At 40.9% G+C, this 13,873-nt stretch overlaps 1 protein-coding gene across 1 annotated transcript; it reads right to left on the bottom strand.

Annotated features, from left to right (window-relative positions):
- Window positions 1–1,999: 1,999 nt before the first annotated feature.
- On the bottom strand, window positions 2,000–11,521 carry LOC117531306 (nucleoside diphosphate kinase-like). The gene is made up of 5 exons (XM_034194338.1): window positions 11,419–11,521; window positions 5,837–5,969; window positions 2,906–3,007; window positions 2,608–2,720; window positions 2,000–2,382 (listed from the first exon to the last, which is right to left on the bottom strand). Exons 2-5 carry the CDS (start codon window positions 5,963–5,965, stop codon window positions 2,268–2,270), a joined length of 459 nt encoding a protein of 152 aa, XP_034050229.1. The 5' UTR covers window positions 5,966–5,969; window positions 11,419–11,521; the 3' UTR covers window positions 2,000–2,267.
- Window positions 11,522–13,873: the final 2,352 nt, after the last annotated feature.

Genomic DNA, 13,873 nt, shown 5'->3' with positions numbered 1-13,873 from the left:
TAGTGTGGCATTCAGTCAGTTTGTCAATTTTGTGGAACAAACAGGTGTGAATCAGGTGTCACCTATTTAAGAATTAATGAATTTATGAAGCCAGCACCTGTTGAACATGCTTTTCTCTTTGAAAGCCTGAGGAAAATGGGACATTCAAGACATTGTTCAGAAGAACAGCATAGTTTGATTAAAAAGTTGGAGAGGGGAAAACTTATACGCAGGTGCAAAAAATTATAGGCTGTTCATCTACAATGATATCCAATGCTTTAAAATTAACAAAAAAAAAAAAAACATGGAAGAAAACGGAAAACCATCAAAATGGATAGAAGAATAAATAACCAGAATGGCAAAGGCTCACCCATTGATCAGCTCCAGGATGATCAAAGACAGTCTGGAGTTACCTGTAAGTGCTGTGACAGTTAGAAGATGCCTGTGTGAAGCTAATTTATTTGCAAGAATCCCTCGCAAAGTCCCTGTTTTTCAAACTTATGCAAACTGATATTATTCCCCTTCTCCAAGGTCTAACTTAACTAAATATACCAGTTACTTTGATCTTGGCTATGCCTGCCTCAAGAGCCATGCAGTTTTTTCAAAAACGCTGCAAAATTTGGGATATTATGTCCTTGTTTTCTTTGTAGCTTCCCAGAGGTTAATGCTATAGCATTGAAAGTGGTACCAAATGAAAGCTAATAAAATTGTCTTGCATATGGTGTCAAACACATGAACACCTGTGTAAATTTTAATGCACAAACATACATATTTGATGCATGGAAAGGATGACATATGATACACAACTATCTCAAAAATGTTACGCTATAGTCTATACTATAGTCAACATCTGTGACCGAACTGTAAGAAACCACCTAAAGGAAATGGGATTTACATACAGAAAAGCTAAACAAAAGCCATTATCACCTAAACAGAAAAAAACAAGGTTACAATGGGCTAAGGAAAAGCAATCGTGGATTGTGGATGACTGGATGAAAGTCATTCAGTGATGAATCTCGAATCTGCATTGGGCAAGGTGATGATGCTGGAACTTTTGTTTGGTGCCGTTCCAATGAGATTTATAAAGATGACTGCCTGAAGAAAACAAATTTCCACAGTCATTGATGATATGGGGCTGCATGTCAGGTAAAGGCACTGGGGAGATGGCTGTCATTACATCATCAATAAATGCACAAGTTTACGTTGATATTTTGGACACTTTTCTTATCCCATCAATTGAAAGGATGTTTAGGGATGATGAAATCATTTTTCCAAGATGATAATGCATCTTACCATAGAGCAAAAACTGAAAACATTCCTTGCAAAAAGACATAGGGTCAATGTCATGGCCTGCAAACAGTCCGGATCTTAAGCCAATTGAAAATCTTTGGTGGAAGTTGAAGAAAATGGTCCATGACAAGGCTCCAACCTGCAAAGCTGATCTGGCAACAGCAATCAGAGAAAGTTGGAGCCAGATTGATGTAGAGTACTGTTTGTCACTCATTAAGTCCATGCCTCAGAGACTGCAAGCTGTTATAAAAGCCAGAGGTGGTGCAACAAAATACTAGTGATGTGTTGGAGCGTTTAGTTTTTCATGTTTCCATAATTTTTTCCCTCAATTGAGTGATTCCATATTTTTTTTCCTCTGCTTGGTCTAAAAAAAAGTAACAGTTACTGACTGCCACAATTTTTTTTCCTGATTTCTTAGTGTTTCTTAAAGCCAGAAAGTTGCCATTTCAAATGACTTTAGTTTTGTGTCATGTCTGTGATCTGCTTTTTTTCTACAAAATTAAACTGAATGAACATCCTCCGAGGCCGGTGATTCCATAGTTTTTGCAAGGGGTTGTATATAAAGAGGGGGTGTGGCCCTTCAACCAGTCACAGCATAAATCACAGGCTCATCTCAGATTATGGCTCCACTCCCAATAATCCACCTTGCGAGCGGCTGTTAAACGCATCATTAAACTAATACCCTGGTCTGCTGATGGAGGTCAGAGGTCACAAAAGAACACGCAGATTTGCATCGTGTGCGTTTTATTGGAAAGCAGGTCACTAAACAAAACTGGTTCAGTCGCTGAACACTCAGCGATGATGGAATGTTTATGGAATGAAGTGCAGGAATGACACCATGAAAAACCAGATATGGACCTCAGAGAGTGATCCGGGTAAGGATGAAGATCCAGGATCACGGCTCGCCAAGGATCCACTTCACCGTAGGTTCAAAAGGCTCAAAGCATGCGAGCTGAACTGGTCTCAGACCAGTTTGAGAGTTGCTACTGCTGCTAGACTCAGTAGATCCACTTGATGGCACAGCTGGTGTACTGGACCAGCTCGTCAGGCGTGAACCACAGACTGATCTCTTTTTGGGCGCTTTCCACGGAGTCGCTGCCGTGGATGATGTTCCTGTGAAGGATAATCCAAGTGTAATAGTCAATCCATTAAACATTACGGGTTTTGTTGGTTGGAATGTTTCATAAATTAAATATAAAAATAAAAAAGCAAATGGGCTGCATTCTGTTCATTTCCATGGCAACAGCTAGGCTGCAGCACTCAAGATTGCAGACCTCTGCTGACTAGCAAACCTCAGTTCTGAGCTGGACTTTAGTGGAACACTGAAACAGCACTAACTTGCTGACGTCGATGCACAAGTCTCCTCTGATGGTTCCAGGTTTGGAGTCAGCCGGGTTGGTCTCGCCCAGCATCACCCTGCCCGTCTTCACCACACCCTTACCCTCCCACACCTGTAATCATGATGGAAATGGCTCATACAAAAGGGTAAAAAGTATTAAACAATTTAGCACACATACTACTGCCATGTCCTGGCCTGGAGGACTATGACACCTTATGATGAGGGAAACCTATAACTATCCACAGTGGAATTTTTGGCTGTTTAACAAATGTGTGGTGGGTGTGTGACATTTCTTACCATGGCAACCACCGGACCAGAGCTCATATACTTGATGAGGTCTGGAAAGAAAGACCTGCTCGCCAGATCGATGTAGTGCTTCATCAGAAGTTCTTGTGAGGGCTGAAATGAGACACAGACGGCAGTCAGCTGGACAGTGTGATGTGCAGTTTGTGCAAATATGACTTATAATAATCAGTGGTGGGCACAGCTAACCAAGAAGTTAGCTTCGATAACCGTTAATCCACCAACTGAAAAGTTAACTTTTATAAAGCTGAACCGATAAACTCCTAAAAAAAAAAAAAAATTGCAGAAGTTACAGATAAAGAAGAAAAGAGGAAGGAATAAAGATTATGCACAGGCAGACAGTTTTGACTTGTGGTTAAAATTTTAAACAAACTAATTCCAGACAAGTTATTGAAATTAACGTCATGTCTGTCATTTTACAGAGTGAAATGATCAGCTATACGTTTTAGTTTTGAAGTAATGCACTAATGTTTTAGGTTTTATCATTTAGACACACATGCCGCAATGCATTATGGGTAAATTAGTTTCCTGACATGGTTGGTTGGTCGGTATAACAAGTTACTGAAACGTGGTGGGTTTTACAAATAAATCTGTATTTGTAAATGTCATTTTTTTGTATTTGTCAAAAAAAAAAAAAATTGAAAACTGAAAATTCTGTTTAAGTGGATTCAGCACTTTTAGCGAATGTGTGGCACTTGTATTCACACTGCTATCAGTAGATGGCAGTGTTCATGCTGCCATGATTTTTATTTACAAATACAGATTTCTTTGTGAAACCCACCACATGTTTCAGTAAGTTGTGTTATACCGACCAACCAACCACTCATGTCAGGAAACTAATTTACCCATAATGCATTGCGGCATGTGTGTCTAAATGCTAAAACCTTCAAAATTAGCACATTACTGCTGTTATTTTCACTTTGTAAAACAATAGACGTGACTTTAATTTCAATAACTTGTCCAGAATGAGTTTGCTTAATTTTTAACCATAAGTCAAAGCTGTCTGCCTGTGCATGACTTGTGTGATATGCCGGCAAGTCTGTATGGTGTGAAAAGAAATTCTTCCCCCCCCCTCCCTCTTCCTTTCTCTCTGGTAGTCTGCTCTCCTCTGCTTGCAGAGGATGGAGCTGTACCACTCATAGCTGTCTGTCTACTACAAAACATGCAACAGGCAGGCACTAAAATATTTGCTTTAAGATTTCACAAATGTTTAACTGTTAAGCTTTATTCACTATGCCTGCAAAATATGTTAGCGGTCTAAAAATTATCAGAACTAACTTCATCGGAAGGTAATTGGTCCGCTGATGTTTTTTTAAAGTTATCTGAAAAGCTAATCTGCTAACAAAAACGTTAGCGCTGATAATTAGCAGTCAACGGAACTGTGCCCACCACTGCTTATAATACAAGTTTCTGCCATCTATGCTCCCCCTGGGGAAATGTGAACTACTGAGGCAAATTTGGGGGGTGGGCCACAAGTGCAATCTTGGCATGAAAAAGAAGTTTGTTAAAAATTTAATACATTTATTTTAAATATGACTCATCAATTCCACTTAGTAATACTGACTGAATGATACAGATATACACTCAACAAAAATATAAACGCAACACTTTTGGTTTTGCTCCCATTTTGTATGAGATGAACTCAAAGATCTAAAACTTTTTCCACATACACAATATCACCATTTCTCTCAAATATTGTTCACAACCCAGTCTAAATCTGTGATAGTGAGCACTTCTCCTTTGCTGAGATAATCCATCCCACCTCACAGGTGTGCCATACCAAGATGCTGATTAGACACCATGATTAGTGCACAGGTGTGCCTTAGACTGCCCACAATAAAAGGCCACTCTGAAAGGTGCAGTTTTATCACACAGCACAATGCCACAGATGTTGCAAGATTTGAGGGAGCGTGCAATTGGCATGCTGACAGCAGGAATGTCAACCAGAGCTGTTGCTCGTGTATTGAATGCTCATGTCTCTACCATAAGCCGTCTCCAAAGTCGTTTCAGAGAATTTGGCAGTACATCCAACCAGCCTCACAACCGCAGACCACGTGTAACCACACCAGCCCAGGACCTCCACATCCAGCATGTTCACCTCCAAGATCGTCTGAGACCAGCCACTCGGACAGCTGCTGGAACAATCGGTTTGCATAACCAAAGAATTTCTGCACAAACTGTCAGAAACCATCTCAGGGAAGCTCATCTGCATGCTCGTCATCCTCATCGGGGTCTTGACCTGACTTCGGTTCGTCGTCGTAACCGACTTGAGTGGGCAAATGCTCACATTCGCTGGCGTTTGGCACGTTGGAGAGGTGTTCTCTTCACGGATGATGCAAAGGAGATGTGTTGCACTGCATGAGGCAAATGGTGGTCACACCAGATACTGACTGGTATCCCCCCAATAAAACAAAACTGCACCTTTCAGAGTGGCTTTTTATTGTGGGCAGTCTAAGGCACACCTGTGCACTAATCATGGTGTCTAATCAGCATCTTGATATGGCACACCTGTGAGGTGGGATGGATTATCTCAGCAAAGGAGAAGTGCTCACTATCACAGATTTAGACTGGTTTGTGAACAATATTTGAGGGAAATGGTGATATTGTGTATGTGGAAAAGGTTTTAGATCTTTGAGTTCATCTCATACAAAATGGGAGCAAAACCAAAAGTGTTGCGTTTATATTTTTGTTGAGTATATTATCACCATATTAAAGTGTCAAGATCCCACCTGTTCCCAGATTAGCCATCAGGATAAGGAAACGTCCACTAGACACTTGTGCTAGCCAGGAATAGACTGAGCCAATTAACTCCCTGCAAGTCTGAGCGTTTGCTCTACAGACAGACGGCAGCCAACACGACTATTATAGAAACAGCTAAACGCATTCGGTGCTCCCGTAGGTCAGAGGTTAATTACAGTCACTTACATGGAGCATTTTCATGCCAACAAGCTTGAAGCCCTTCATCTCGAACCTCTTGATGATCTCTCCAATAATTCCCCTCTGCACGCCGTCGGGCTTCACGGCAATGAACGTGCGCTCGTCAAGATCAGCCATGATTCTGAAAAATAAAGGAGCTTATCTTAAAGATTGGATATAGCTGTAATGTCCTTTTCTCATTTTTGAGTGTTTATATAAATACATGAAACATATTCCATATCTTTGATTCATAAGTCTTGGGTTAAAGCAATAAATTTTCATCTGACTGAATTTTTTTCCTGGCAAAAATCAATGCCAGCAATTCCCTAAAATGTGGTGTAGTGGGGGCACACACTGTTTTTCCCTCAATAAATACAACAAACACATTATACAGTATACAAATCTATTGTAAATAGCCTCTAAGGAGAGAGACAAAGCATAAAAAGAATGCAAAAACTGAACATAAAAGGTACATAAAAGGGGGGGGGGGGTCTTGATTCTGGGGGGTCTGGGGGATCCCACCAGAAATTTTTTAAAAGAGTACGTCAAATTTTGTGTAATCTGGTGAATTTTAATGGCTATGAAGCCCTCTGAAACAAAACTCACTTCAAACTGTAAAGTTACAAACACAGTATTGATTATGGGGGGTCTGGGGGATGTCCCCCAGAATTTGTTTTAAGAGTGTAAGTCAAATTTTGTGTATTCTGGCGAATTTTAATGGTATGAAACCGTCTGAAACCTAAAAGTCACTCAAACTGTCAAGTTAAAAACACAGTATTTATGCTGGGGGTGCTCTTTAAAAGAGCAAGTCAAATTTTGCATGCGCACTGAGAAACTTGAAACTGGCTTATTCACATTTAAACGGTAAAAGGCTCTCACTCGTAAAACAAACGTAGCGCACCGCAAATTAAACTTCATCAAAGTCATTTAAAGATATCAATCGTGGCTCACCTTTTTTGTCGATTAAATTCACTAATCAGGACTTTGGTGTGATCAATAAACGAGGCTCGTCCGCTGTGTCCCACCGGAGTTTTTATTCGTTCCTCATTAACGTGGCTTTTCTGAGGGGCAGCCAACCCTCAGACCCAGACTGGATCATTAATATCTGACACTTCAACTGAAGTTAAATAATGTCTCCCTTATGTGAAACGTGACTCATTCCTTCAAATGCGCGCTGTGTTACCGGCGTCATGTGGGCTCACCGACAAGCTGAAGTTACGGCCCCTCGTGTAAGAAAGGAAAGAAAAAATATATCCTTCGTGTGTGGTTTTTGTGGAACTTCAGTGATTAAGCGCTTTTCTTCCAAGTGACTCGTTCTCTGCTGCTACCACCATCTGTTAGCAGCTGGGAGTCGGTCCTCCGGGCCGCAGGTCCGACTGATAAAAATCCCCCCCGGACAGGGAGGAGAAGGACCGTGGCTTATAACAAGCAGTAAACAGAGCGGAGAGGAGCGAAAATTCACACAGTCCCTTCCTCCACAGTCCACGCTGACATTGCTGCTGCTTTGATTAGCGCAGAATGAGATGTTGCTTTGACAGTGAGACTATCATATTTTAGCCCTAAAACACATATGACGTGTGCGCGCGTACGTATGGTTAACTTTTCCAAATGACGGAAATCTGTCGTGGTGACGGAGAACTTTAACCCATGTCATAAGTGCATCTCTGAACCTCTGCAATATTTATCGTTATAAAAAGCTGTTATCAAACCGCTACCAGGCTACTATACAAATACTATATACCGTCTGGAAGAGTACTTCATTGGGATTTCCAAAATAAAAACATCTGTCTTCACAAATTATAGATGGGGAAAATGGAGAGAAAAATGGCGTGCAAAAACATCTAACTATGCCAAAAGGTCATGACCTTGGCCTTTTTACAGCAATGCATGCCAATGTCATAATTGAATTTGCCATACTCAATGATAACTTGTAACAACTACTCTTCTCAGATGGCCTTCACGTATCATTGAAAAGATGAGATTCCAGGCTTTCAGAAAAAGTATTTTAGCCTTTGCCACTTTTTCGGTAACAACCAAACCCTCTGGGTGATAATCTAAGGAAGAAGTTTAAAAACAGGACCAAAAAAAAAAAAATTCAACCAAATCATTGTGTGTGGAACGATACATCGTTTATCGCGATATAATCATACTGTGAGACCTTTATCAAATTGCATCCTAACAGCATGAAAAGCCAACTACTCTTACAGAAAAGGACTGCAATGTACACCTCAGAATAAGCTTTTAAACTTACATTCATCACAGATTACTTACAAATAATGTGAACAGAGATTAATTATCAATCAATCAATTTTATTTATATAGCGCCAAATCACAACAAACAGTTGCCCCAAGGCGCCTTATATTGTAAGTCAAGGCCATACAATAATTACGGAAAAACCCCAACGGTCAAAACGACCCCCTGTGAGCAAGCACTTGGCAACAGTGGGAAGGAAAAACTCCCTTTTAACAGGAAGAAACCGCCAGCAGAACCAGGCTCAGGGAGGGGCAGTCTTCTGCTGGGACTGGTTCGGGCTGAGGGAGAGAACCAGGAAAAAAACATGCTGTGGAGGGGAGCAGAGATCAATCACTAATGGTTAAATGCAGAGTGGTGCGTACAGAGCAAAAAGAGAAAGAAACACTCAGTGCATCATGGGAACCCCCCAGCAGTCTAAGTCTATAGCAGCATAACTAAGGGATGGTTCAGGGTCACCTGATCCAGCCCTAACTATAAGCTTTAGCAAAAAGGAAAGTTTTAAGCCTAATCTTAAAAGTAGAGAGGGTGTGTGTCTCCCTGATCTGAATTGGGAGCTGGTTCCACAGGAGAGGAGCCTGAAAGCTGAAGGCTCTGCCTCCCATTCTACAATTTGGATGGACAAGACTAAGAGTCAAGCTTTCAAATGAATTAAAGCTCTGTCTGGGTTTTTGATTAATTAATAAGCTGGAATGGAAGATTGCTGCTAATCCTCCGCCTCGGCCCGTGCTACGAGCATTCTGGCAGTTAGTGTGACTCAGGAGTGTTGACTCATTTAAACTAACATATTCATCCTGCTGTAACCAGGTTTCTGTAAGGCAGAATAAATCAATATGTTGATCAATTATTATATCATTTACTAACAGGGACTTAGAAGAGAGAGACCTAATGTTTAATAGACCACATTTAACTGTTTTAGTCTGTGGTGCAGTTGAAGGTGCTATATTATTTTTTCTTTTTGAATTTTTATGCTTAAATAGATTTTTGCTGGTTATTGGTGGTCTGGGAGCAGGCACCGTCTCTACGGGGATGGGGTAATGAGGGGATGGCAGGGGGAGAGAAGCTGCAGAGAGGTGTGTAAGACTACAACTCTGCTTCCTGGTCCCAACCCTGGATAGTCATGGTTTGGAGGATTTAAGAAAATTGGCCAGATTTCTAGAAATGAGAGCTGCTCCATCCAAAGTGGGATGGATGCCGTCTCTCCTAACAAGACCAGGTTTTCCCCAGAAGCTTTGCCAATTATCTATGAAGCCCATCTCATTTTTTGGACACCACTCAGACAGCCAGCAATTCAAGGAGAACCTGCGGCTAAACATGTCACTCCCGGTCCGATTGGGGAGGGGCCCAGAGAAAACTACAGAGTCCGACATTGTTTTTGCAAAGTTACACACCAATTCAATGTTAATTTTAGTGACCTCCGATTGGCGTAACCGGGTGTCATTACTGCCGACGTGAATTACAATCTTACCAAATTTACGCTTAGCCTTAGCCAGCAGTTTCAAATTTCCTTTAATGTCGCCTGCTCTGACCCCCGGAAGACAATTGACTATGGTTGCTGGTGTCGCTAACTTCACATTTCTCAAAACAGAGTCGCCAATAACCAGAGTTTTGTTCCTCGGCGGGTGTGTCGTCGAGTGGGGAAAAACGGTTAGAAATGTGAACGGGTTGGCGTGTACACGGGGCTTCTGTTTAGGGCTACGCTTCCTCCACACAGTCACCCAGTCGGCCTGCTTTCCCGGCTGCTCGGGATCTGCCAGAGGGAAACTAACGGCGGCTAAGCTACCTTGGTCCGCACCGACTACAGGGGCCTGGCTAGCTGTAGAATTATGCACCACAATACATGTCATGCCATGAAGGTCATGTATCGTTCCAACTCAACCAAGTCAGTTTCCTTATACTCACAGGATGAACACCATCGCTGCTGTGAGGGATAATCATATAGCTTAATTGCATTTTTGCCAATATTAAAAACTCTGTACCTACTATTCGATGCATTTTGGCTGTTATTAGTCATCTCATTACATAGATTACATAATGCTGTCAAGCATGGCTAGGACCCCCCATCATCCTTGGGTCACATTTGCTGCACGAGACCGAGGCAAAGCGCCTAGCTGCCATTTATTTTCAAACACAGTGGCTGTTTCACAGCGATAAGCGGTCACTACACCACTGTCTAGGCAAGGCCACAACAGATGAGAAGTCCATTTTATGCAAATGCTGAGCAATGTGATGCGGCGGCTGCAAATGTGGACAGTGGGTTGTTTTGTTACATTTATAATAAAGTTCACTTTTATAATGCGAAACAAACCTCAGTAACATTTCAGTGTCGTAAGGGCGTGATAACAAAATGTTAGGAGTTAAGAATAAGATCAACTTTATTTATCCCAAAGGAAATTATTTTTCCAGAGTACTGAAACAGTGACAGTAAAACATTTTTTAAAGACATCTGCACAAAATTTTTGACAATACTGCACAAAACTGAGTAAATGAATAACTCAGTTATTCACAGTTTGACTGCCACATGTAGGAAAGACCTCCTGTAGCATTTTGTGGTGCAACTCGGTAGTCTCAGTCTGTGGCTGAAGGTGCTGTCCAGATCACAGAGTAGTTTCCTCAACATCCTCCTCCACACTCTGGCTCAATCTCCAGGACAGATATTCCCATAATTTATGTCCATACCGGCAGATATATAGGTATTATAAAAAAAATTTAACTCCCTAAGATCTGTATCATATCAGCACCAGTAAAAAGATTAAATAGAACTTTATTGATCCCTTGGGAAGAGTAATTAGCAATAAACTAGCTTAGAGACTAATGCAGTTTTTGCGATGAACACTAGATGGCGCACGGCGAAATATTAAACCGCACACAGCGGAAGCACCGCAACGTCTTCCGCACCGGAGAGTGACATCGGCAGCTGACAGTCTCTGCTGACGAGAAAAGAATAACCGGACAATTTCCACGTTCTCCACAAAAACTGGAAGTTGAGAGGAGGTTTATTTATAAATAAAATTTAAAAAACAACACTAACAGAACGCGGAGTTCCGCCATCGAGGCCTTCAAAACCACATGGTCTTTGTTCACAAGGAAAGTTTTAATAATAATGTATAATAATAACGTATTATCAGGGCGGAAAATAGGACTTCGGAAACATTAATAAGAAAACCAGGGATTTACTACTTGCTAGATTTACTTTAAGGCTGGCACAGCTACATACCTAGAACAAAATACAGACCTTAAAATATTTGACGAAACCTAAAATCAATGTTGCGCAAAAAAATAGAACGAAAGGAAGATGAATTTAATCTAGTTAATATGTTTTAAAAAGGTTAGTTTTTACCTCGACAGACCGGTTTAACGGCAGCAGCTCCGAAGATCAAAAGCAGAGACTGACTGCGACTGCGCACGCGCCTTTTATGACAGGAGGTGGAGCCTGAAAGACGACGGCAGCTCACTCAGACCAAAAATAATCTTAAACCCTGGAAAATTATTTTATTATTGATATATAAGACAAATTAATAAATCATTAATAAAATTTAATAACAACATTGTGAAATAGAAGATAACGATTAAATGTATAGATAACATAAAAGCTGCATAAAATAAAAAATAAAACACTTGCTCAATGTTAGAAATTGGGCATAAAGTACAATTAGAATATTAGTGAAAGATAACAGCGAGTTGTAAAAAATAACAAGACTGTTTTGAGCACACTAGGTGTCAAATAAAAGATGAGATTTAATGTGAGATTATCAACATCTACATGAATATCTTTGTCTAAACCATGTAATATCTGTATCTATACACCTTGTGCAGTTTCTTTGTTATGTAATAGCTATGTAATAGCGAAATACTTTATAGAAGGAAAAAGATAAAATATCAGAAACAAGAAAGACAAGAAAAGCATGTTGACCAACTACATTTACCATGAGTCTTTGCAAAAAAACGAACAAGAGCGGGGAAAAAGTAGAACGCTGGCAGTGGATTGGTTGGAAATTTGTAGTGTCAAGCTGCCAGCAACGGCTATAGGAGGGAATGTGCAACTTTCAAAATTAAAGCATTAATCAATTTTAGTCAAGTATGGGATCATGTGGAGCCACAGCCACCACACCTTGTAACTGTGTGGCAGCCACCCTGGCAGACAACCAGTCCATCCTCTTCTCTGTAAAGTAACCATCTACTTGCTGCAGTCAGGTGAAATGTGGGCACCTCATTGGTCGTTTCCAGTTGCTGGGGTCCTCAACACATGAGGCACCTGGATGCTGGATCATGAGCATCTGATTCCAGCTAAAGATGATTCTCCACTTTTATTACCCAATTAAAAAAAAATGTGACTTTTTCCTGTGACCTGGTTCTACTGATCCTGATGTAAGAGTCAAAGCAACTGGGATCTAAATTATGAAATAAGAATTAACACTCAAAGATCAAAGACATAATCTGCCCTTTGATCCTGATTCCTTTGATTCTTACAGTCGGGATCACACAGACAGAGAAGAGGTGACAAAATGTAACCTCCTTTGTGAGATTCAAATATCAAAGGTGAGTGATCAGGATAAGTGATTTTTCAGGATCAAAGACTGGTGATCTGGATCAAAGGTTACCAGTCAGGATCAAAGATGACTGACAGGGAACAGGTGTTAGTATCAACGTTCAGCAATAAGTATCTGACAGTGAAGATAAAAACATCAAAGTAATAATCCCTTCACAATAAAAAAGAAAGATAAAAACGTCAACAAAGGGGTAAAGAGAAGTCTTGGACCTTGGCAGCAATATGTATTCTCATACTGTCCTTTTAGTAATATACTTTATTATAATTCATTCCTATGTATGTGTCATATAATCAGAATCAGAATCAGAAGACGTTTATTGCCATTGCCAGTGAACAGGATTCACAGACTAGGAATTTGCTTCGGTACAATGGTGCAATGTTTCTGTGTAGGCTCTCAGTTGTCCAGGTGGTTTCCATAGCAGAGAAACTTGAATCTTCGACTGGACTGGGTTGCTTGACGTGAGGACGTTTCGCTTCAAATCACAGAAGCTTCCTCAGCTAAAATTCTTGCTCAGGTAGTCTTACTTCTGTCTTGACTCTTGTAGAGAAGAATAAACCAGAAGCCAACAAAAGCTGGAGTTTTTAACCTAACCAGACCCCTCCTACCGAGAGGCCGACTGCTATAGGCTAGTGACTAAACAATAGCTCTAATTAGCACCTATTGTGCTCTAGTTAGCACTCTCCTAATGATGGGATGGAAGCCTCCCCTGATGGCTCCCTTGATGACTCTCCTGATGACGTGAATAACTCATTACCATGAACAAAGGACTGAAACTGCTTTGACCTGAATACCCCATTGTAAACAGGGGACAAAGCGTGTCTGACACCCGCCCCCCGGTTAAGGCTTGGTTTCAACTGTTTTACAAAGAATGCTTCCTTGACACCTCTCTCAAACCATTTCTTCTCTCTGGCTAAGATTTTAACTTCCTTGTCCTCAAACGTGTGGTTAGTGTCTTTCAGGTGGAGATGAACTGCAGACTGAGGTCCACTGGCGCCCTCTCTGCGGTGCTGGTAGCCTCTTGTTTAAAGGTTGCTTAGTCTCACCTATGTAGTGTTCATTACAGTTTTCCTGACATCTGATATAATACACTACATTGCTCTGTTTGTAACTAGGGATCCTGTCCTTAGGATGAACTAATTTCTGTCTCAAGGTGTTAACCGGTTTAAAGTAAACTGGGATTTTGTGCTGTCTGAAGATCCTCTGTAGTTTTTCCCCTACTCCTGCTAAATAAGGGAGACAAGAAGG

Source organism: Thalassophryne amazonica, chromosome 18, assembly GCF_902500255.1.
Source record: "Thalassophryne amazonica chromosome 18, fThaAma1.1, whole genome shotgun sequence".
Taxonomy (NCBI): domain Eukaryota; kingdom Metazoa; phylum Chordata; class Actinopteri; order Batrachoidiformes; family Batrachoididae; genus Thalassophryne; species Thalassophryne amazonica.
The sequence above is the reverse complement of the archived record's forward strand: the minus strand, read 5'-3'. Positions and strand labels throughout refer to the sequence as shown.

What these genes read in the sequence shown, in the direction of transcription:
- LOC117531306 (XM_034194338.1), bottom strand. Translation starts at nt 5,965, where the DNA reads ATGGCTGATCTTGACGAGCGCACGTTCATTGCCGTGAAGCCCGACGGC. An exon ending in TTGGCATGAAAATGCTCCAT is followed by an intron (nt 3,008 to 5,836) that starts GTAAGTGACTGT and finishes GTCTCATTTCAG; the next exon opens with CCCTCACAAGAACTTCTGAT. An exon ending in CTGGTCCGGTGGTTGCCATG is followed by an intron (nt 2,721 to 2,905) that starts GTAAGAAATGTC and finishes TCATGATTACAG; the next exon opens with GTGTGGGAGGGTAAGGGTGT.